Genomic DNA, 25137 nt, shown 5'->3' with positions numbered 1-25137 from the left:
ATGGCACTGAAACCACACAGACAGGAGAGCACACGCAGATGCCCGGCAATGACCTAGAGACGCAGATGTGCACCCACGCAATGACAGACCCTCCAGTCGAAAGGAAAAGAAATGATCAAAGCCACAGCTATGATTTAAAACTCAATATAAACGTTGGTACTTGAAAGAGTTATTATGCATGTCTAATGAAGTAATGAGCAAGAAGGAGCGAAACACAACATGAATGGAGGAAGCTCTGAAAAGAGGGGCCCACACGTCCAGCATGAGCCACCACGGCCGAGGCCAGGTGAGAATGAGAATCAGGTGGGGGCCCAGGGGCTGCGAACTGGGCGGAACAGAGAAGCATGCAGTCACGCGGCACGAGAACGCCCTCCACCACAAACACATCGAATGATCAGAGAGGAAGGTGGCTGCAGAACTGAAGTTCAAGTGAGGAGAGAAGAGAGAATGAGAAGTCACAGGATAGACGTGGCCCCAGTTGGATGAGTGGCCTGCTCACCTCCAGCGGGGCAGATAAAGTTACTGTTGGCGAACTGAGGCTACGAGGCCGGCGGATCTGAGGCTCGATTAGGTGGTTGTTACTGTTGGTGGATCCAGAGGCGCCATCTTCTGCGAGCTACGTTGGAGGCAAAAACAAGTTAGCTTCACACAAGGATCTCTGTGTGTGTGTGTGTGTGTGCGCGCATGGGCGCTTGGGAGTGTGGCCCCAAACAACAGCATGGCCAGCAGTAATGAGAGGTCTGGCCTATTAAAAGCATGGAGGAAATGATTAAGCATAATAATGGGGGAGGGGGGTGAGGAAGCATTCAAGGGAAATAAAAATGAATCACTAGCCCATGAAAATGAGCCTCGGGGGGGAAAAAGGGGGAGGGGTGGGAGGGATGCTACACATTGTCATAAGCTCTGACTTTGAAAACACCTTTCACGTGACATTTAAAAATAAATACCTAGGAACAGACTGACATGGGGATCACATTCTTCCTTAGGCATATGCTACACTTAAAATAAGGCATTTTCTCTGTGGGGAAAAACATTTCTAGCACACGGGTTCTCAGGACAATACATCAACGTCGGCAGCCGGGAGCCCGTGTACACGTCGGCCCCGACTGCCCGCAAGTGTAAGCAGTCCGGCGATCTGCATACCTGCATGATGGGCCGCGTCCAGGTTGTGGTTCGATTGTTATGATTGACATAGTATGTGCGTCCCTTAGCATCTTTCCTCTCCTCCCAGCCTGAAGGCAGGCCCGGCGTGGTATGTACATAGGCCACTGATGGCTGTTTGTGTAAGAAAGCATCATTATTTCATGCATTTGCTTTCTGATCAGTTTCATCAAGTAATGTACACCCGGAGAACTACTTTTTTTTCCCTACGCAAAGTAAGTTCATTTTACGGGTACCCAAAACATGAATGTCTGGAAACCAACAGTGGATTTCTAGTACCTTCCAATCTACCCAGTGTACTCTGACCTGAACCCTACAGGGTCCAAAACCTTACAGCACTCAGTTCTAATGCCATTAAGTCTTAAATATAAAGGTTGTTGCTCATGAGACAAGGAATGAGAAAAGTACAATCCATTTTAGATACTACATTTTACTCTCAGGCTATGTCGAGCTTAAAGGTGTTTCAAATGGTCAAACGCCACTCTGTGAAGGAGTGAGTGCTCTGAACGTTCTTCCCCCAGTACAGCTGCCGCAGGGACGCTCTCCTAGCTTACTCCTGAAATCTTCGTCAGCTTATGGCCTTTGCATTATGTCTTTTACGGGAAGTCTGCATTCATACCAGAGGCCTATAATCAAGAGGACCGATCAGGACATCCCAACTGGCCCAGCTCAGGAAGCCACCTGGCAACGTGAGGTCAGAATTCCAAAAAGCCTGAGAACTGAGGCTGTATCTATCCTGTCTGTGCAAGTGGAGTCTGTCTCTTTAAAGAGTAAAGGAAGCACAGGCAGCTTCTGGGGTCAGAGACCTGTCCAGGATACAGTGATTATGTTTAGATAGTCCAAACTAGACCAAAAAAGGGTTCCTGAGACACGTTGGCTTGTATGCAGCAGTCAGGGTGGAGAACTCTGGAATAGCAAGGGCCTCTCGGGGACTCAAGGAGCAACGGGATGGACAGACATCTGAGGTCACTGCTGTTTCAGGAGGACGTCCTGGATTGTATGGATGCCACATATCACATCTGTATCTCAGAAAGGGGTGCCACTCTAAGGGGGGGGGGCTAGGAAACAAGAAGCCAACCATGGCTAGCAAGGCTCCCAGGAGAATGTAAAAGCAGCAAGAGGCTGAATATTACGTGAGGTCCAAAGGAAGCCACTTCTTTCTGGGCACCACCTTCCCTGGCCAGATTCTTCACACTCTCAGATGTGTTACCAGTTGTTGTTTTCTTGATATTCGGCTGAGGATGTACTGAGTTGGCCAAAAGGTCCATTAATGTTTTTTTCCACACAATGGCTCTAGTGGCACTGAGTTATCTTCACCTTCATTTGAAATAATTTTGTTAGATTGCATTGTGACAGCTGTCACATCAGCATGTGTTAAAAAGAAGACATCGAAGTTGGTGCATTTTTGTGCAGCCATTTTAATATTGAAGATGGAAGAAAATAGGTATTCAACGTATTATGCTTTAGTATTTCAAGGAAGGTAAAAACGCATCTGAAATGCAAAAAAAGATTTGTGCAGTGTATGGAGAAGGTGCTGTGACTGATCAAATGAGTCAAAAGTGGTTTGCAAAGTTTCTTGGTACTGTTGATATTTTGGCCAACTAATTTTTTGCTGTGGGGCTGTCTTACACATTGGAAGATGTTTAGCAGCACCCCTGGCCTCTACCCACTACAAGCCGGTAGCAGCAGACAGCCAACATACTCAAAATATCCAAATCAATAAAGCTATTGGTAAAAATGAAATTTTTTTTATGGAGAAAACATAACAGACTTTTTGGCCAAACCAATAACTCTCTTAGCCCAGTTCCTGCCTGGGCTTGTCCCATCTTGCTTGTTCTCTACCAACAATGTGCCCTGGCAGAGAGGGTCCAATCAAAGGGTCTCTCGCCCACTGCAGGGCTCTGGATTAGTGTGATCAAGGATGCTATCATGTGACTTGGGGACTTCAGTTGATGAGGCTCAACAACACATTCCAGAGAAAAACTGAGGTCATGGCAGCTGCCTCAATGATTATTTCTGAAACATGTGTAACAAGCAAGCCAAGATTATTTGCAAAAGAACCTTCTGCTAAAAGTGCAGCAACTACTTTGTTGACATCTTTCCAGATAAGGGCCTGAAGGCCCCATACTGGTTGATTCCAAGACTCTGACCACACAGCATCCTGGATTGAGGTGCAGGGATTCAACAAGGGCAGAAGAAATACCGGCTCGCAGACTTGATCCTTTCATGAGTATTTGAGACAGATGAATTCGTCTACAGCCTGAAGCTCTTCCCTCCCTCCTCCTCTAGCTGTGGCGCCAACTAAAAAGAGCTACTGCCAGTCTACCTTTTATCTGGGCACTACAAGAAATGACTCTGCCGAACCAAGTTAACACCAGGCTGCACTCCAAGTGAGCGTCCATTAGTCTGTGGGCAAAGTAGGAGCGAGCAAGATGACCTGCTCCTGTTTACAGGATGACCAAAAGTGCTTCAGCTAAATGAAGTCCTACATGGAATTCGCCGCTTTTCTTGCTCCTTGTTAAGTTATTTTTTGGGAGAGGCGATTAGATAGGCCCTTAGTAAACTCTGTTCTGGAAACCTTAAGGATAGATTTACAGTTATAGCATCCCTGGGAAGGATATTTATGAGGAGCCTGATAAACTAAAATAGCTTGGCTGAGTCGTGCATAATCTCAGAATGGAGTTCTAAAGCTACATGACTTTCAGCACAGGATTCCAGCAACCAGTTTATTTTCACAGGCCCAGTTCATACGACTAATCAGATCATGGAAAATTAGGAGTGTAGTAGAGAATGCTAGATTTGATTAAAATGTTCATTTTACCTTCTCCTGAGAACTGAATTAGTAACCCATAATATAGTTCCCTTTATGTGAGACGGTATCATTAAAATCTTTCTTTATAGATTTCTCTGCAAATGACCGTGAGAACAACCTGTACTGATGGTTCCACTTGTGTCTCAAAACACTGCCGCCCACCACACTCAAGGGGGAGGGGCAGGGATTCGCTTCCACATACAGGGCATGGGAGGGGCTGCTCTGGGGCCACGGCCAGACTCCTACTGTCGTGTGTGTGTGTGTGTGTGTGTGTGTGTGTGTGTACGCGCGCGTGCGTGTGTCTCTAATTTGTGTCTGAAGGTAGGACGTGTGTAGGGTCCTACCTCCAGACACAAGTTAATTAGAGACAAGTTAAAGTTGCTAGTAAGCGTCATTTAACATCTTGCAGCTTTTCATCTGAGTAGACTCTTGTGTTTCATAGGACCAAACAGCCGCTGCTTCAGCTTCATAGGGGCTCCATTTCTTTCACAAAAATGAAGAACTCAGTTACCTTTATCCCCATAAAGTTTCCATATGCTTTGACAGGTGATGATCGCAGGTGCTCCGATCACAGGTGATGAGACTTGCTCAGACCCTGCCATCCCTGTCTCCTTGGTTTGTGTCCAGGTCTCTGCAGCAGAGGCCAGAGGACCGTGCTGTCCCCTCCCTGTTTACCTCAGACATGGCCCGTGCTCAGCCAGCCGGGCAGTGTACTGATTTGTGGGAAATGAAAGGGTTGTGTCCTGCAGGTGAGAACTGGCATTTGTTACGCTATAGATATAAAAGCACTGCAAGGCCAGAGAGATGCGCCAGGATGGCGAGTGGGACCTGGTGTGTGGGGCCAAATGAGCAGGGTGGGGGGCAGGGTGCCCATCTACATGGGAAAATGATATAAACTGGTGCATTCACATCACTGAATATTACGCAATGATTAATGTGTCCCAGAGGAATAGCCGTAGGTGAAAAATAACCAAGTTGCTAATATGTAGAGGAGATCCTAGTTTCCTGTGTGTGTGTGTGTGTGTGTGTGCGCGTGTGCGCATGTTTGTGAGAGGAGAACACAGCTGCAGGGTAAGAGTGTACACTCCAGCGTGGGGCTGCCATAGATGGGGACAGGAGGAGGAGGAAGAGGGAGGCACTGTGGTGGGAGATGGAGTCAGAAAAGAGAAAGTAAAGGGCACTGGTGCAAGGGAGAGTGACTATGGAGGACAAGCAGACGTGACTGTTTCAGACCCACTGAAACTTCTAATGTGGCCGTAAAATAAGACGGCTCGTTGCAGCCCAAAGATGGGCAGGTGCCCAGGGGGCACGAGAGCAGGCAAAACATTTTGGAACTACCCCTGTGGCCCAGGCCTTAAAAATAAAAAAGGAAACCAAACCCTCATTTTTGATTTATTGGTGGGGGAGGGGACAGTCCCGGCAAGAAGAAGAGTGTAGAGCGAGGGCCACGGGGACCGTGTTCAGGGGGTCACTCTGCCCTGCCAGGACGCTCTCACCACGGAGCCCAGCCCTCTCACGACCTGCCTGTCCTGTTACCGAACACCACAGCTACCAGGACACTCCAATGGAAACAGCGGTTCCGAGGCCAATCAAATGCAAAAGTGGATGAAAGATGATGCTCATTAGCACTGAATCCTGCTAAAATTATCTCATGAAGTGATCTGTCTACCTTGCAGCTTTGCTGCCCTAGGAATTCCTAGTGCGCAGTCGGAAACGTGCTGGTTCATGTGGAAGTTCGTGACTTCTGCTGGGGACTAAGCCTGCCCCGCCCGACACAGGACTTTCACAGAAATTACTGTGGCTCAATAGTTTAAATGAGGCTGGCTTTTGCTGAATGGCAATTTCACTTTGTGTACAAGGCTAAGCATTAAATTCTAACCATATAACTAAATCGTTCCTTTAAATCATCAACATCCTGCAGAAAATTAGCACTTGTGTAGGTAAAGATATATAACAATATCAAATACGTGTCTTAGACAAACACCATTTTTTTCCTTGACCTTTCAAACTTCATAAATGCTTCCCTCCTCCCAGAAAGTATGTGAACACTTGTTCGTTCCTGTGAGGAGAGTCCCTGGTAGCAGAAAAAGGTCACTGGTTCAAGTGCCTGATACAGAAAACTGAGCCCAGCGTTTAAAATGTGGCAGAGAGAACACACCAGCGAGACTGCTCCGCCTGCGCACAGCCGCAAATCCACTCATACAGTCGCATGCGGCTCCTGCGGCTCCCCTGGTTCCCTTCCGACCCAATTCATTTCCCCAACGGTCAAAGGAAACATATACTTGACCAAAGCTTAGCAGTGTTCCCCATAAAACTGTAAGACTAAAATTGGTTCCGTTTTACCGGGCATCTTCGAACCATGTGGGAGTGAGAGGTTTAAAAGGAAAACCGTGTGCATCTCTGCAGCACGAGAAAAGCTGATGCCATCCAAAAGCAATAGGAAAAAAAGAGCATATTCACCCTTGTACAAATATTAAAACCAACCCGCAGTTTCACCCTTAAAGTCTGCAAGGGTAGCATTACCGTTGACTCTTCACCACCTGTGACAGTTGACGCTCGTGGTCTCCTAGCTGGGGCACTTGGCTGTTAAATGATAATCCACATCAGTGAAATGCACTTAGGGAGACCACCAGATGCTGATCGAATCAGGAAATCACTGCTGTGTCACAGCCAGTAAGCAGGTGACATGAATCAGAACCCTTGAAAAGCCACCCTGTGCAAGGAAAGCTGAGCACTCACTGATGACCGGAGGGAAAAAAGGATCCCCAACAACCTCCCACCAGAGAAGCCTTGTGGGGGTGGCCTTCCTAAGGGGTACACATTACTGAGGGTCCAAAATGAGTGATACCCTCAGTAATAATAATGTGAGAGGTCTTACTTGGGGGCAGAAAAAAGGAAAACTGCATGGTTTTGCAACCCACTGTTACATAATTAGCAGGTTCTTTAATCGGTCAAACTCAAACTTCTAGTAAGAGGTCCCCGGTGATCAGTGAGTTTACAGCTTCACAGAGCTCAAGGAAAGAGGGAGGACCCATCCGTTTCTAGGAAAATGAGATTTTTGGCCAATAAAATTGACATGGATTTTGAAAAGGAGAGAAGGTACCATTGATTCAGCAAGGGGAGTCACAGAACCCTTAGGCGGAGGCCCCACGAGTCAGACAGAGCTCATGTTGTTTTGGGGGGAAGCCTGGACTGAAACCCTCCCACAAAGGAGGCCCCTCACCAACCAGCGCATCCACCAGAAGGCACGAACGAATCTATTCTATTGACTGCACGTTTGACTAGTGTACTCGTTACCTCATTTGGTAAACATAGAAGACTAAAATCTAGGCCGAAATGTCCTTCTGAGCAGTGCAATGGAGTCCACGGTAGGGAAGACACTGTGATTTCAAAATTTTTCAGTGTGCTTTTCCCCCCATCACCCAGAATAAGGTACTAGTGCTAAAAATAATGGAGGATTTGTAGTCGTAACGATATTGTTTAGGGTCACACATCAAACTGAACGTGCTAAAACCACGTCTTTTCTCCCCCAAAAGAAGAAACAAATTTACACAATATTTCTTACTTTTAATGGGTGTACCAAGCACCTCTCAAGGCAGTTCTGCTCTGCCTTTGAATGGGAACATTCACTTCTCTATGTCCATTACTAACCACCCACCACTCTTCCATATTTGCTGCTGGTTATAAAAACCATGGGAGAGTGGGAACAAATGATAGCTAATTGTTTAGTCAGGAGAGCTGCCTTTAAAGAGAAGGTACAGAGGCTGTGTGAGGTTAAGACTTTAGGCCATTGGTCAGAGAAAGCCACGGTCGCTCCCCACCCGGAAGAGTTCTTCCCATTTACAGGGATTCACCATGTTCTCAAAATATTGGTCACTGGAGCACAGCTTAAGTTAATTAAAAAAAAATGATCGCATGCTTCTAGTTAAGTCATTTAGGTTAAGTAAACACAATGTTAATTGGCATAAATTTGGCTGAAAAACTAAGCAATGAAGTTTTAACCATTTTAGAGACTTTGGTGGCAAAAACAACTCTTCGTATTGGAAATCCACTCTTCCTGAGCAATTTGCTGGGGAATTTGAATGTTGCATTTTTACAGTAAATGGATTTGCATGGGAAAAACTCTTCCTCAGTAGCCCCGATGATTTTAAATAAAAGCTGAAAGAGCCAAGGGAGGGCCGGAAATGAGGGGGTTACCGGTGGTAGATGAGCCTGCTCTGCGACCACCTCGGTGACGCTGCATGACCTCAGCCTCGAGGAGGGCTCCCTCTGCTGGAGGGGAGGAAAGGACATGAGCATCAAGGAAACATTCTTGGAAAAACCAGTTTCATCAGCTTACCACTCAAATCCTATTCACCACTCTGCGGTAATGGAAGGTAAGTGAATGAAACATCAGACTAATGAGAGCGATCCTTCCGAGTCACATTTCTGCAACTTTCATCCTCAGTGTTCTAAGCAGACTACGGTGTGGTTGGTCCTTAGTTATTGTAAGTAACAGAAGTAAGAGGACAAGGACAAAACATGCAAGGGGACTCGACAGGCCACCATCACACTGCAGGCTTGCTTTAAAACTGCAAATAAGAAGTTGGAAGTCTTATCATCTGCTTTGGGATGCAACTTTTAGGTAAATTCTAGTGAGAGATCAGTAGAGGAACGGTGTTGATTTATTTTTTTAGACAATCATTGACTATTATTATCACGAACAAAGAACCAACTGGACTCTATATCCAGAGAAACCCAAATATAATCTTGTGCTACTTCTGAAGGGTCGGGTATTTCCAATTTTAGCTTCTTAATGGAGTTGAAGTTGTACAGATAAGGAATGAGGAAAAACAGTGATGTTAACCTCAGAAGTCTAATGTGTAATGTATAATGTTTCTCTCACTTGTTTGCATTCATCTCCATAGTTTTTTTTAAAAGGAAACCTAATGGATCCAATCAGAGAGCACAGCAGGCAATGCACATAGACAAAGCCAGGGGTCTAATGAGCGACAGGTTCGTCTCTGGGACAAGCATGTGGCACTTACTCACTGCTGACATTTTGCAATGATAACTAAAATGGGAGAAGGTCAAAGAAAGACTCTGGGACAGTGATGGGGGTGGGGGACGACTGGCGTTTTCTGCATTTGTCATGAAGGGTTCATTCTCTAGAATGAGTTCACACTATGGTTCTGGAATAAAGTATCCCTGAGCCAAACTGGAGAAGAGTCTCATATTCTCCTCTTTCTTGGGCATTCTTATGTAATAGTTAAACCAGACTCAACACAATCTTAAGATAGTTCTGACACTAGCACTTGGACGTTAAAGATATTTTATACAGCTTTGATAAGCAAATGTCGGAGCTCCTTATACAAATAATTAAGAGATGCTAACTTAATATTAATGCTGAAGAATACTATGATTTTTCACTTGGTAGACCAAAGGTGTCTAATTGCCAAAATTACTGTAGTACTTACTTCCTTTTATAGGTTTTAAATATATGGCTTCATTGCCTATATTGTTTCCACGGCAACAGTTTTACCAATTCAAATGTCACATTTATGCAAACTCTTTTCTTCCTGCCCCTTTAGTACTAAATTTTCATCTCAGTGGTATTTCTCTTTTTGAAAAAAACATTCACAGAATTTTAATCTAAAACCATGTTAACTAAGTAAGTAATCACTGCAACTCACACAGTATGGGCCAATGGTGCCTTTTGAAATAAAAATAGCGCAACCAAAGAAGTAACGATTGTGCGAGTATTCACTTGCTTTTACATCTTACACCCTGTCCATTTACATCTGAGATGACGGTTAGGGTGACTATTTTTCTAGGGTGCCATTTTCAGTGACATCACTACCGCCTTTACAACAGATCATCTTGAAGTTCAATTTCTCAAAGAACTGAGGCTGCATTTGTTCTTAATGCATAAGCAGGAATTTTCTATGGGCTTTTTCTGTACAGCTCTGTATTGTCAAACACAGAGAGGTCTTCCTGGCTTCTCATCAGGGTTGAGCTCAAGTGCCCCCAATAGTTGAGAACCCAAATTCAAATGCTACCACTGATGTAAGTATTCCGATGCCACAGCCCTTGCCAAGGACCTAGTTTTCTGGGGCTTAGGGAGTGTCTTTTATCTCCCACCCTAACCTTGTCTTCATCCGTGAAATGAGAGACAGATACACAGCGTTACTTCAGAGGATGGATTAGGAGGTCCAACGTCTCCTATGTCCCAGTGCAAAATGCCACCTTTTGTGACAAAAGTACTACATATGAGCCTTTGACTGGGAGAAGAAATGCCACAAGGTTAAAGTTGGCAATTACAGAAGCCAGGAACTCTTATCATCCTCTTGCATTCTTTTCAAATCAAGAAAGATGCTCACCTACTTGGGCTAATTTGGGTATGGCCCTGCTTCTGCTAGGTTAGAAGGAACTTTGGAAAATGTCAGTTATCTGGGAGCTGGGAGACCCTTGGTCATTATTTGCATATAAGACTCTCTGAAAGCAAGAAAAAAATGATAAAATATTTGCTTAACTTCTCAAACAGGACGATTACTTACAATCAAAGAACCAAACTGCTCCCCATTGGAGTCTGGAGTGATCTGAAGTCTCCTGCTCAGTTCCTCGGACAGCTCCTGAGGGCTGGTCCGAGAGCCTGGGGAGGAGGGGGGTGGGGGCAGCGCCAGACCGAGGGAGTCTCCGGCGATAGTCATTTCTTCCGAAATGGTCTCCCAAGGCTGTCAGGGAAGGAGACGCTGAGTTAAATGCCAGGAATGAGGAATCCTTTCCTGCCCTCCCCAGCAGTAACCATTATCGTAACTATAATTAACAGTTACTGAGCACTTAGGAGGCAGACAATCTTCTCAAACATCATGACAAAGATATGACTACTACCCTAATGAACAGATGAGGAAACTGAGGCACAGAGGGTGACCTGCCAAAGGTAACAGTGTTAGGAAGTGGCAGGACCAGGTCTTGAACCAAGGAAGCCTGGTTCCAGGAGCTGTCCCCTGATCACGTCACAGTCCCACCTCTCTGAGTTGTGACTTCCTTCTAGCACTTGTTACTAAATGCATGGGTTACAGAAATAATCTCAGGAACTCACGGACACTTTCTATGGATTTTCTTGTACTCTAACTGCTGAGGATTAACACTGAAAACAGCGGAGATGCTATAATCTGTAATTAAACACTGGTATAAAGTACCCTTCAGTAATTTTTTTATGGAATCATTCATTTTGATTCCATAATTTCTCTAATTTCGATCACTGGAGCATTTTGCAAATGATTTTCTTCCTAACACAGAGTCTTTTGCGGATTTCTACTAAGTAAACAGAGTTGTTAAGGTGGCATGGAAATTATAATTGTTAACTTGTTCTTTAATTCATAACTTTCCCCTCCAGGAATTTACCATGAACATTTCAGAAGAAAATTATAAATATTTCTATTCACCCACATTCATATTTGCTTGGTAATAAATTTCTTCTGTGACGTCAAATTATTCAGTAAAAGCCTGTGTTTAGTATCCAAAGAAGTTATAGTTTAGTACCCAAAGAAGTTAGTTATAGAACTAATAGGATAACCATGTTGCCATTTAATAAGATGTGGTTAGACTCTGGGGGAAAAAATTATGGAGTGAGAAATAAACTAAGATTCCCATACAAAGAATAATGTCACTCCCTTTTATAATGATACAGATACTTCTTCACCAAACATGACTCTTATAAGCACTTTCTAAATTCATATCCTGATGGTTGTCAGTTAGCTGTGAGGCCGTGAGCTTTATTTTCTAGATCACTTTTATGGGGCAAAGAAATCACAACACAGAAGCAAGCTGGGGACAAGGAAGGTGGAGGTGCAGAGTGGGGGGGGACGGGATGTGGCACCTCATTGTCTCCGCCCTCCGACTGCTCGGGCTCCAAGTCCTCGCTGATGTGCCTGCGGGAGCGGAAGCGCCGGTGAGCAGCCTCCTGGTTGATCTGCCGGATGTTGCTGTCCGCCTCGGGGGACGCGTCCCTGAGGGCGAGGGGATGGAGACAGGAGACCGGTGTCAGTAAGTGGACCTTGGATAAGAGCCCGAGGATCATCAGGGGCCTTACACACACAAAATGCCAGTGCTCTGATGTTCACCACACTGACAATGAGACTCCGACCACGATAGTTTGGCCAAAGTATCCTTCTAGGTTCATCTCCATCACATAAATACAGCTCTTAAATGCATCCATCACAACATTTGGGTGTCTTTCAGACACACACATCAAAATGGACTGTCGTAGTGAAGAAAGAGGAGCAACAGAGGCTGATGTCGGGTCTCGCTAAGGAGCTGGGTCAGGCCTGACCCTTCTAGGAGTCTAGCTGTGAAAGGAAGCAACTCTTGGTCATTAACAACAAACCACAGTGTGCCCAGGGCAAATTCAAAGCTGGGATCTGGAGGGATGTGCTGCTTACGCTGCACACATTTTTTCAGCTCCTGTGGATCCCATTTGGGCAGAATCTCAGACGTGGGACACCGCATTTCTCCCCGACCAACTACTCAAACATCAGGCGCTAACCTCCCAAATCACCTGGGGTTTGAGGAATAATGACACTTCACTTCATACTCTGGTTTTCTTTGTTGTTCATTCAAGTAACTCTTAGTTCAGGATCTGAAAGCATCGATTCTATCTTGAAAACTTTTGCAGTAAAGTACAAGCCATCACCCTCTGGGAAAAATACTACTTGGAGGCTTTTAGAGAAGTTTAAATGTCAAAATGTTTTTCAGAGAAAACTTGCACGGACTACTGATAAGACACTATACTCAGTTCACAAAAAATGGTGTTGCTAGTTCATATTTCAAAATACTTGAAAACATTATTTCAGACTAATTAAAATGCAGTATTTATTAAGGTGCCTTATTACAGTTTTCCTAAAACATAGGTTTTAAGCATTCTAATACAATTTCAAACTAATGAATAACTACATCCCAATAAAGAGCCTGCTGGGCCCCTGAACAGTGACTAGTTTAAGACTAGCAGCCCTGTATGCAAATGAACAGGTGAGTCTAATGCCAGTTTCTGAGATAGTTGAAGTACTTCCAACAGACATCTTTATACTATTAACTTTACTGGTAAAGGGGTAGTATAAAGGTTAGCATTTATTTAATTCATATTAGAATAATTCCTTATGATGAAATTTTGAATTAATGAAGTTTTACTGCATCTGCACACCCAATACACAAACTTCTGAACTCAAATGGAAATATATATCCTGCATATTTTAGAGTAATACTAAAGTATTACCAGTCTAAAAATAGTATACCAGATAGAGACACCTTGAGAAAAATGGACAATTATGGCCATATAGAAAAAAAATTAAAATCAAGGACTATACAAGTATACTAATAAAATTTCTAAAACCACAAAAACAAAATGATAAAAAAATGACACTATCGGATATGTTAGAAAATGTAGCATTGTTATTTGTGATTTTATGTGGTTGCAGTCATTTTTATGACATTGATTTCTTAAGCACACAATAATTATAAAAAGTAAATATACGATATTATTGAACTCACAGAAACTAGGTCAGAACATCAGAAGAGCTTCATAATCTATGCAAAATATTTCAGTAATGTCTAAGAAGGCCAAGAAAACTATACTATCCTGTTTTGCTTTTTATTAAGGACAAAAAGCAGTATCACTTTATAATGACTGGCTTTACTTAAAAATATTTTATGTATTCAGAGTTCCACTGAACTTTTAAATCGTCACTTGAAATACCAGTCTTCATTTATTCAATGCTGGGTGACTAACGTGTGCACGCGGGCTGTGTGCAGGGTCTCACAGATACTCTCATTGGTACAGGGATGCCTGAGAGACTGAAAAAAATAAGGTTTTTATATTACTATGTCTGCGTTTTATATCTCTCAGAAGCATACAAAATTCCATTATTTTGAGAGAACTGACTGTTTTTTTTAAAGGGGCATTTTAAATCAATTATGCCAATCTTCCTTACCCAGCATGCTCAGATAATTAGTAATCTGTGTGAACCAGAAACAACTGAATAGCATAAAGAAGCAGGATACCTCTGATTCTGAAATTCCAAACATGGGCTTCTATGGGTTTTAGTGATAAAATGAAAATGTTCACAACATGTAGGGCATTTGTATTTAATTAAGCAACTGAGTAAGAGGGTTTGAAATGAAAGTTGTTGAAACCAACTGCAGTTTAAATGGCCACTAGTGGGAAGACAAACGTCAAAATATTTCTAATCTGGCAAATGCAATCAAAAATGTTTTTATTGGGAGCAAGAAAAAATTTAAGAAGTGGTTATTTCAACTTTCTTCAGTCATTAATTCACATGGGTATTCTTCATGTGACTTTCATGGGCAAGAAAAACCACAAATTTATCAAGATCAGCATGTCATTTACATTCACATTTGTTAGTGGCTATAATGATGGCCCAAGTTGCCTAGATGTGACTGAATTACTGCTAAGACAGGGAAGATATATAAACTGTTTTAGAAAGAGCCCCCCCCCAAAAAAAAACGAGTTAAAATAAGTGAGTTCAACGAGTTCATCTTTACTTGTGGTCTTAATGTAATAACTTTTCACTATTTAAAAAATTATAGTTCTTATAGTAAAAAAAGTTTACAGTTTATGTGCAAATAGGAAAAGGGCAAATCTAAAATTAGGGGTATTTTAAAAGCCACCATTGGACTCGAGGGGGCTGGGGTATCTTTTACGGTCACCCTGCTCTAAAGTAGTACACCAGGCCTAAACCTGCCCCAGACACTCCAGGAACCCATGTGCCTATCACCGCTTTCAGAAGTGACTCATTCACACACATTCCTTCAGCTGAAGGCACCAGCTGGGCTCCGACCTTGTGCCCAGTGCTCAGGGTGAACCTGTGAACAAGAAGGCACTGTCCCTGCTCCCCCAGGGAAGTAGAACACTCTGTGCTCTGTACCATGACTGGGGGTACAGAGGAGCACTTTAGAGGAACGCCCAACTGAACAGGCACGGTAGCCTAGGGAAGGCTCGTGTTCCAGTGCTGTTTGCTTTTCAGTGGGGGAAGAGGGATCTAGCAAAACCACAGAGCCACAAAGAGAAAGGAAGAGAAAGCGGCTTGTGTGATGCCACTTTAGTGCGTTGCGTGTTCGTGACGGGGTGTAGGGGGGAGAGGAGGGTGAGTCAGGAAGAGACAGGCTGGAGATGGACCTTGTAAGAACAGCCTGAGGGCACTGAGGTTATTCAGGGTGGAAACTTTTCATGGGGTTGAAGTTCGGGGCACAAATTTGTGGTAGACTGGGTGAGACTGAGTGTCCAGGAGAATCTCTGTTAGCACATGATAATAGGCAACCACTCTCTGCCTTCCTCAGATACAGCCTTGTCATAAAGACACTTTATTATTCCAAAGAATATGGGAGTATTATTTTGTGGAAACTGAATTATGAAAACAATTATTTTTAAATTAAAACAATTCTTTAACAGACTGATAACAGCTGGCAAAATTGAAGCAGTGATCAAAAAACTCCTGACACACAAAAGCCCTGGACCAGATGGTTTCACAGGAGAGTTCTACAAAGCATTTAAAGAAGAGCTAACCCCTATCCTTCACAGAATATTCCAAAAAATCCAAGACGAGGGAAGATTCCCAAGCTCCTTTTATGAAGCCAGCATCATTTTAATCCCCAAACCAGATAAAAACACAACCAAGAAAGAAAACTATAGGCTAATATTGCTAGTGAACACAGACACTAAAATCCTCAACAAAATATTGGCAAACTGCATTCAACAATAAATTAAAAAGATCATAAACCATGATCAAGTGGGATTCATCTCAGGGATGCAAGGATGGTATGATATTCACAAATCAATAAACATATCACATAGACAAAAGGAAAGACAAAACTCACATGATTGTATCAATAGAAGTGGAAAAAGCATTTGATAAGATACAGCACCCATTTATGATAAAAACACTCAGCAAAGTGGGAATAAAGGGAGGATTCCTCAATGTGATGAAGGCCAGATATGAGAGGCCTACAGCCAACATTATACTCAATGGGCAAAAAACTTAGAGCTTTCCCACTAAGACCAGGAACAAGACAAAGATGTCTACTTTTACCACTTCTATTCAACATAGTATTGGAAGTCCTAGCCACAGTCATCAGACAAGAAAAAGAAAAGGCATACAAATTGGAAAGGAGGAAGCAAAACTGTCATTGTCTGCAGATGACATGATAGTGTACATAGAAAACTCTATAGGTTCCACCAAAAGACAACTTGACCTAATAAGTAAATTGGGCAAAACAGCAGGATACAAAGTCAATATTCAGAAATCAAAGACATTTTTGTACAGCAACAATATCAGAAACAGAAATCAGGGGAAAAAATCCCATTTGCTATAGCGATAAGAAAAAGAAAGAACTTAGAAAATAAACCTAACCAAGGAGGTAAAAGACCTGTACTCAGAAAACTACACAACTGAAGACAGAAATTAAGACACAAATAAGTGAAAGCATATACCATGTTCATGGACTAGAACAATTAACATCATCAAAATGTCCATACTACCCAAAGCAATTTGTAGATTCAATGCAATCCCTATTAAAATACCAATGACATATTTCACAGATACAGAACAAACATTTAAAAAATTTATGTGGAACCATAAACAACCCTGAATAGCCTCAGCACTTTTGAGAAAGAAAAACAAAGCAGGAGGGATCAGAATACCTGACATCAAACTGTATTTCAAGGCCACAGTAATCAAAACAGTCTGGTACTAGCATAAGAACAGATACATAGATCAGTAGAACAGAATACAGAGCCCAGAAATAAACCCAAGTCTCTATGGCCAATTAATATGAGACAAAGGGGGCAGAAGCATAAAATGAAGTAAAAATACCTTCTTCAACAAATGGTGTTGGGAGATCTGGACAGCTACATGCAAAAAAAATGAAACTCAACCACCAACTTACACCCTATACAAAAATAAACTCAAGATGGATAAAAGACTTAGTATAAGTTGTGACACTATAAAAGTCCTAGAGGAGAGCGTAAGAAGAAAAATCTCAAATATTCCACCCAGGAAAATTTTTACTGATGTGTCCCCTAGAGCAAGGGACATAAAGGAAAAAATAAACAAATGGGACTTTATCAAAATAAAAAAGCTTCTGCACACCTAAAGAAAACATTAGCAAAATGAAAAGGGAACCACCATATGGGAAAATGTATTTCCCAATGATACCTCCTACAAGGGTTTGATCTCCAAAATATATAAAGAACTCACATGACTCCACTCCAGGAAGACAAACAACCTAATTAAAAAATGGGCAAAGGATCTAAATGAACACTTCTCTAAGGAGGACATACAGAGGGCCCAGAGACATATGAAAGAATGCTCAGCATCAGTAGCCATCAGAGAGATACAAATTAAAACTACAATGAGATACCACTTCACATCATTCAGAATGGCCATTGTAAACAAATCAACAAACAACAAGCTGTTGGAGAGGATGTGACGAAAAGGGAACTCTAGTGCACTGTTGGTGGGGATGCAGACTAATACAACCACTGTGGAAAACAGAATGGAATTTCTTCAAAAAACTATAAATGGAGCTTCCTTTTGACCCAGCAACTCTACTGCTGGGATTATACCCTAAGAACCCTGAAACACCAATTCAAAAGAACCTATGCACCCCAATCTTCATAACAGCACAATTTACAGTATCCAAGAGTTGGAAGCAACCTAAGTGCCCATCAGGAAATGAGTGGATCAAAAAACTATCGTGCATTTATACAAAGGAATACTAGGCAGCAGAAAGAAAGAAGGAGCTCCTACCCTTCACAACAGCATGTATGGAACTGGAGAGCATTGTGCTAAGTGAAGCCAGGCAGTGAAAGACAAATACCATATGATCTCACCTTTAAGTGGAACCTAATCAACAAAACAAACAAGCAAGCAAAATATAACCAGAGACATTGAAATAAAGAACAAATGGACAGTAACCAGAGATGAGGTGGAAGAAGATAATGGGGGGGGGGCAGGGAGAAGGGTCGTCGAGCAACATGCATAAAGGACACATGGACAAAGGCAAAGAGGGGTAGGATAGAGGGTAAGAGGTAGCAATGGCTGGGGTGAGGTGGGGAGAAAAACAAACAAAAAGCAATTATTCTTTAATTCTGGAAGGCTCCTGGCAAAACCACATCAAGTGAAGGAGAAACAGCCCGAAGTTCTCAAACAGTTCAGATGAGACAGAGGGGTCACCATGGAAACTCACTCTCTCCTTATCTAACTCTTCTCCCACTTTCTCAAAGACACATCTGCTGGAAAGGGGCTGCTCCACGAGCTCCGCAAGTTCCGCCCAGGGTTCCACTGACTCCTTCCTGGCCCCACCTCTCCTTTGATCATGGTGGCTGCCTTCACTGATGGGGACAGCCATGCCCCTGACTCCTCCCTAAACTACATGTGAACCTGAACTTGGATGAGGAACTGCATTTTTCCCACGTTGCTTCTGGACTACTGATTTGCCAACATTACACAACTTCCATCTTCTGTTTTGGTTTCGTTCTTTGGGACACGGTCACCAAAGCTGGTATGTTTAGAAAAACACAGAATGTGTTTTCTCAGTAATCCCCTCATCGTTTCACAACTCTGTGAGGCGAGGAAGTTGCCATGATCACCACCCATCCTCCAAATAGAGACTTCAGTTTACACGACAATTATTAACAAAGGTGAACATTTTCCATATATTAGTATTTCTTCCTTTGTCAGTTGCTAGTGGCCACTGTCATATAGAGGTCACATGACCCTCTGGTCCCTGTGGAGTGCTATGTTTTAAGGTACTTTATTATGATGTCTAGCAAAGGCAGATCATGGTGCTTTGCTTCGAGTATCGTTACCAAGAGTTCTCTGATCACGACATATAACCAAGTCCAAGGTGAGTCCATTTCTTTTTTAACTACAAACAGCCAGAGTACTCCATGGCTTACAATACTTTTAATAGCTATGGCCATTAATCAAAGGGAAATGGCAAAAAATAAAATAAAACAAAAATAAATTAAAAAAATTGCTAAATCATTTTCATGGGGAAAAAAATCACAACAAAGAAGAGTTCAGCACAAACACAATGTCCAGACACTCACGCTGTCCTGGGAGCGATGAGCTGATGGTGGCCAAGCCGGGCAGTCGGAGCTGCCCGAGAACAGCTGCTCTTCACAAGAACCCACGTGGGGGCTTCGGAACCACTGGCCATTTGCTGTTGCAGATTCCTGAAGCCCTATCTCTAAACCAACAAAGCCAAGACCAAACTCCTTAGACCCCTTGCCCACCCAGAATCATGTGCAGAATATCTTCGAAATTTCTAAAGAGAAAAGGGTTATCGGCATCACCGTCCATCACACTGCTAATACCACTTGTTTCAAAAATATCATTAGCAAATTTCCTTCAGAGTCTGGGTAAAGGAGAAAATTTATCTCACCCAATATACTTGGCTTTTAGTACATATTGCAATTGATAGAACTCATTGATAATTGCCTCCTTATCTTGGCTGCTAAAGAAGCTTGGCTAGTCATGCAACTCATGATGGCTAGAATAATTTTTCTTTTCCTTCTTTTAATACTTTGTTTTTGCCTTTTATTGCATATTACTAGTTTTAGGTCCTGCTGTATGCTGTGATTTAAAAACAAGCTACTTCAAATCCTTTTTTATAGTAGCTGAGGTTTAACTAGTGTTTATTTCCTATCATCAAACCAAAAATTGCAAAGCAAACAAAATAGTAATCAGTGTGCACCGCGTCCCTGAGGCTGGGGAGGGAGCAGAACAAACAGTAATTACTAATTCTGAGTTTGTGTTCTCCCATGTGTTCCTAATTATATAAGGGGGTGATATAGAAATCTCCCCAAAAGGAAAAACAAAATTTTTGAGAGGGTTTCCAAGTTAAATAATTAAAGGGAGTAAAAATCCAAAATCTTTAGGAAAGAGTTCCATTCCGCGTTGGTGAGCAGAGGAAGCCGCAGAAGGGAGAAAGGACAGAGTCAACACACGTAAGGTAAACCCAGGAACTGCAACCTCTGCTTTATATTTCATGAATCCATTGAAGGAAGGCAGAACGTGGTAAGAGGCAAGAGCTTCCTCATCACGTGTAAATTCTGACAGCTGCCATGCTCCCGAACTCAGCGAAGAGGAACCCAGGGGCGCCACACAGCCATGTGCTTTTCTAGACCCGAGCCTTCTTTCCCAGCCTCGTCCACACTAACTGCAGCGGGCGAGCGTGTGCTCCTGACCTTCGCTCGGTACTCACATTAAGCTCGGTCGGTGCCACTGCGTGGTCCGGTTGTTGTGGTTGACATAGTAGGTCCGACCCAAGTTGTCCACTTTTTCTTCCCAGCCTGGGGGCAGAGGAGGCGGAGGAAGCTCCTCCTGGTGCTGGGAAGCTGAGTCATTCGAGTCCACGACTTCCCACCCGTGCTGTGGAGTAAAATCAGATGGAAGGTCGCGAGGCGGGTCCTTCAGGTGTGCGGGAGGACACAGTGACAGTGCCGTCTGCATCCTGGCTCCGCTGTACTCTGGCTTTTGCAGTGGCTTCATGGGCCACATTTGAAGAAATTCCCCCAAAGTGGGGATAACACCTATTCTGGAGTCTTAAAAACATTTTGAGCAATGGCCAACGAAGACTGTGTTGCCTTCTGGGGTGACTGTACTATAAGGAGCAAGAGAGAGTGGGATGTGAACAGTCTGCTGTGTTACCAAGGCACATGACATACTCCTTTGGTATTTCATGTTTTGACCTGTAGGCCTCCTGGGGCCAGACAAAGCCAAGGCAATGACATGGGTCACGTTATGGTGGCCGTCTTTTCAACACCTCCCTAAGGGAAAAGGGAGCTGGGAAGACAAGCCATACTGCGCATGCTCTTACAGACACCACAGCGCAAGTGGCCAGCAGGCCCAGGGGTCCATTGTTCCCCAGGAGGATGGCACCACGGCTGGCTTTGGGGACGAAGCTCCTACTCTGCATCCAGTGCCATCATGGGGGCCATGAGAAGTGTGGGCACTGTGGCTTTCTACTTAGATGCTCCCCACTTCATGCTGGGGCCACATAAACCGGCATTATGGCACCAGAGTTAAAGTTCCATTTTTGCAACACATAGTTTAGGCATTAAGTATTCCTTCCTCACATCCCCTAGTAAAGTCTCTGGAAAATTAAGTAATTCATGGGTTACTGCAGTTGGAAGGCTAGAAGAGGGTAAAAAAAATTCCTTGGATTTGAGATAAAAATCTGCTGATGTACTTGTGAAATCTTAACATTCATGACTCTACCACCCACTCACTGACTCCTCCTCACAGAGGAAACACTGCCTGGAAATCCGACCCCCTGGGCTGAGGGAGGCTGGGCGGACTTGCCCGTAACACAGTCACATATCACGTATATGCGACAGCTGCAAACAGATGTGCAAACAAGCCACAGACAGGCCTTGTTTAATGGGCATTTTTAGGATGAGATGAGACTCTGACAAAATAGCACCCCATCTGAAGGGTGTGCTGAGAAGGTACAATGGCACCCACGGTACAGGTACAGGGACCAGACTGTTAAAGACAGCAAGGCCAGGAGGGAAACCAGGAGAATTCCCTGGGGCGGCCAATTCCAGAGTAGCATTTCCAGAGGGAGCTTTCCCCATGCCTGCTATCTGTCACCTGCGGGCCAAATGAGCAGAAACCTGGAAAAGATTTTCTAAATCCCTTTATCCACTTTGAACCAATTCCAAGTGCTAAGAGGAATTTTACAAAGAGCTGAAAGTCCAAAGCAATCAGAGGATTAAATACAGGAGGAAAATTTCACATAGGGCTGGGGCTATTCATAAAATATGGATTTAGCATTTTGTAATGAGAAACCTCCATAATTATTAGTGTCGTAACATAAGAAGTTCATCTTTTTTGACTAAAAGCACCCACACTGGCAGGTTATCAAATACAGATTCATGGGCACTTTTAAGTTTTTTCCACTTTAAGATTTAAAAACTTTTGTGTTCTTAAATAATAGTCTTCAGGTGGACGACTTATTAATCCTAGGCCGGGAAGAGAGACCGAGACCTGGGGCGCAGTTGCTCACCTCTGCATCACCCCGCTGCTCTCCATTCTCTTCATCTTGACCTCCGTTTTTCGGCATATAGGCCATTTTCAACCGCAAGAATCCCTTAACTCGAGATTTATGACTGCACGATAGAAGAAAATTGGTTGTCAAGTCTATGGCTTGGTTACATCTTTCATAAGATGACTTTTGAAAAAAGCTAAAACAAGAAAAGTTGTTGAAGCTTCCCCAGAAAAACACCAATAACCAAGGCATAAAGGATAGCCCCTCCCAACCCCCCAAGTTCTCACCTTCTCGGTCTGAGGAGAAAGTCCTTAAACGTGTAGGGTCGCTCCATGGTTGGGTCTTCTGTCTACAGGGAGAGAAAGTGTCAACACTCCTGATAGGCTGTATTTTTAGATACACCGAATTGGATTACAGAGAGTATATTTTCATTTCAAAAGATGGGAATGGTGAAGGCAGAATCAGTTTCTCAACCATCCTTGAGAATTATAGTCAAACATTGTAGAGGTCACAGAACTTCATCCGCTCAAGATCCACTAGATGTCACTATCAACATCCATTTTTAGGAGCCAACCCCAGCCTTAGACAAATGGCAAAATGATAGTGGTCAAGGCCAAGTGTAATTTCTAACTGCAGGGTGGAGCCCTCAGTCTCCCACTGATTAACGTTGGGGAACCAGTGGTTGCTGGTGCCTCCGTGTCTCTGTCACTCAAGAAAACTGAACATGGAGCGAAGAGGAAAACATGGAAGATCTCATCTGGGAAGGCAGTTTTACCTGATTCTTAACATTAAAGGGTCATGTCACCAGCCTCACATCATTGAAAGATTATCTCTCCGCAACAGACAAATGTCCTACGTGGCCCCATGAATCTGCCTCTTGCTGATGCTCATTTCATGAAGCTGTGAATGAGACTGTGACATCCATCCACTCGTCAAAGAAACCAACACTGTGCCAAATCAGTCAGCAATTCGAAAAATAAATGTTATTATTTCAGTAATTTTCAAATACTGTATTTAGGAAAAGCTCAAAGATCTAGACTCTTTGCCTTGACTGGTGTGGCTCAGTTGGTGTGGGCGTCATCCCACAAAGCCAAAGGTTGCTGGTTTAGTTCCCGGGCAGGATACATGCCTGGGTTGCAGGTTCAGTCCCTGGTTGGGGGGTGTAAGAGAGGCAATTGATCGATGGAAGAATTGAGTCTGAGGGCCAAGAATGAAAGTGAATCATGAATCTAAAATTATTTCCTTTTATCTGGAAGCATTTAGTAAGTACAGGGCACTGAGGAATCAATGAGCAAGGGGGAAAAAATGAAGTTTCTTTTCTTTCTCATGATCACTCTTTACTCTTCCCTGTCAGGGGACAAGGACAGAGGACACGGCCTCCTCTGACCACTGTGGTCGGTAACTGAGGTACTGACTCTCTAGTGTGCAGTGCAGAGCGCACCCTGGCCTCACACCTTGCTCCCTGCCCGCCTCCTCGTCCCGCCTCCTCGTCCCGCGGATAGAGCTCCTGCCCGGGCTCTCACTATGGCCCACCAAGCCCACCAGGGCCTGGAATGAATCCAGGGACCCCACACTGGTCAGTGAGCCGAGAAGGGCCCGCATGTCCAAGGCACCAAGGCACCAAGACACCGAGGTGCCTGTAACTTCATAGCATCCCCCCAGGGTCTGCTCCTGGAGAGGTTAGGGTCGCTCCGACCCTCTCATCTTCCTGGCAGGCTGCCTGGGGTCAGGGATTTTACAGCTGAAGGATTTAAAAGCCAGGTTTTCCACCACAAACACCAGCGGCTGCCCCCGCACGCCTGGGGGGCTCCAGCAAGGGAAGGGGATTCTGCAGCAAACATCACCACTCAGTTTAAAACGTTCCTTTTTCAAAATCACACACTCAAAAACACAAAACAGAATATTTAAATTATTAAAAATAATTTCCTAGCGGTCACGAGAGATTAGACTAAGTTCAGTTCTGCTGCCCTGCATCTTTTCCATCAAGTTCCTGATTTAGAAAACATCTTCATTCAAGTTGCCAGCTTCTAAGACCAAATCAAGGCAGGTAATTTCTTTTTTTTTTTTGAAAGAATAAAGGTTCACGATCTTGGGACAACAAGGGAAAGCCTCATTCCCAGTTTAAAGTGCCTTATAATAAATAAGTGCATATGTATGTCAACACGGAAGCATAGAAAATTAACAATTTTCCTAACACCAATTTTAAAAATAGCAAAGAATTACCACTCTTTATTTTAATTTCTGTAATCCGAAGCTTCAGGGCCTTTTCCTATTAACTCAGTTGAATATTCTCTGTACACCAGATATGCAGAACTAGAGAGAAACAGCCCCAGATAGGGAAAAACCTCAATGAAGAGGCGTCAGTAAGACTGATGGGTTTGGGGAGCACCCCCCTGCCCCCTGCCTGGCTACTGTGGGTGGATTCGTACTCGGACTCCCGTTATTTTCAGGTCTCACACTGAAAAGGACTTGAGCGAACATTCGGTCCCTTCCAACAGCCAGAACCACACCTTTCTGACCCAAGCCACTCGGCTCTGATCCTAACCCGTGCCATCCAGTGTGGCAGTTGATGGCCATAGGTGGCCTTTAAATAAAAGGATAAATCCAGTCCCTCCGCCACATTGGTCGCATCTCAAATGCTCGGCCACCACACGTGGCTGCTGCCGTGGCACCTCTGCCAAGCTACCCCCGAGGGCGGGACTTGCTTCTCTGACCCTTTCTCAGATTAGGAGCAGGCCTATCAGCAAATATCTTCAGAAGGAACAGACAGATTCTCTATTAGCTGATGAGGCTGCATGAAATGAACTAGTGATCAAACACCGGTGATTCAACGCCAATGTTTGAGATTCCTTAACCCTTGAGAAAGGCCAGGGCAGTGCCTCTCTGACTCATGTTACTACTCTCCATTATCTTCTCTCATTACTACTGAGATAGTTTACCTAGTTTCTTTTGTCTAACATTGGGTGATTTGGACAAATATTAAATCCACAGGCCACATGTAATCTGCCTTGAAGAGGGTCACACAGCTATCAAGAAAAGAAAGACCACCCATTGTGCACTCCACAAAATATATTCAAATGCTAACTACTCATTTTACATACCCATGCTTAGGT

General features: G+C 43.6%; 1 protein-coding gene across 11 annotated transcripts in view; it reads right to left on the bottom strand.

Annotated features, from left to right (window-relative positions):
- Positions 1–25137, bottom strand: part of NEDD4L (NEDD4 like E3 ubiquitin protein ligase) — a 289989-nt gene that overhangs the window by 44819 nt on the left and 220033 nt on the right. For 6 of the 11 annotated variants that reach the window (XM_037151988.2, XM_037151994.2, XM_037151989.2 and 3 more), the window contains 9 exons: positions 22312–22373; positions 22043–22145; positions 20237–20403; positions 11835–11964; positions 10510–10686; positions 8171–8245; positions 6497–6556; positions 1144–1275; positions 500–616 (listed from right to left, as the gene is read on the bottom strand). In XM_037151988.2, the coding sequence (XP_037007883.1) occupies positions 500–616; positions 1144–1275; positions 6497–6556; positions 8171–8245; positions 10510–10686; positions 11835–11964; positions 20237–20403; positions 22043–22145; positions 22312–22373 (1023 nt within the window). The remainder of the gene's footprint in view (positions 1–499; positions 617–1143; positions 1276–6496; positions 6557–8170; positions 8246–10509; positions 10687–11834; positions 11965–20236; positions 20404–22042; positions 22146–22311; positions 22374–25137) is intronic. The other 5 variants (XM_037151991.2, XM_053664196.1, XM_053664195.1 and 2 more) reach the window with 4 other exon arrangements.

The sequence above is a fragment of the Artibeus jamaicensis genome, unplaced genomic scaffold (assembly GCF_021234435.1).
Source record: "Artibeus jamaicensis isolate MK-2021 breed Jamaican fruit bat unplaced genomic scaffold, CSHL_Jam_final contig_354, whole genome shotgun sequence".
NCBI lineage: Eukaryota > Metazoa > Chordata > Mammalia > Chiroptera > Phyllostomidae > Artibeus > Artibeus jamaicensis.
The sequence above is the reverse complement of the archived record's forward strand: the minus strand, read 5'-3'. Positions and strand labels throughout refer to the sequence as shown.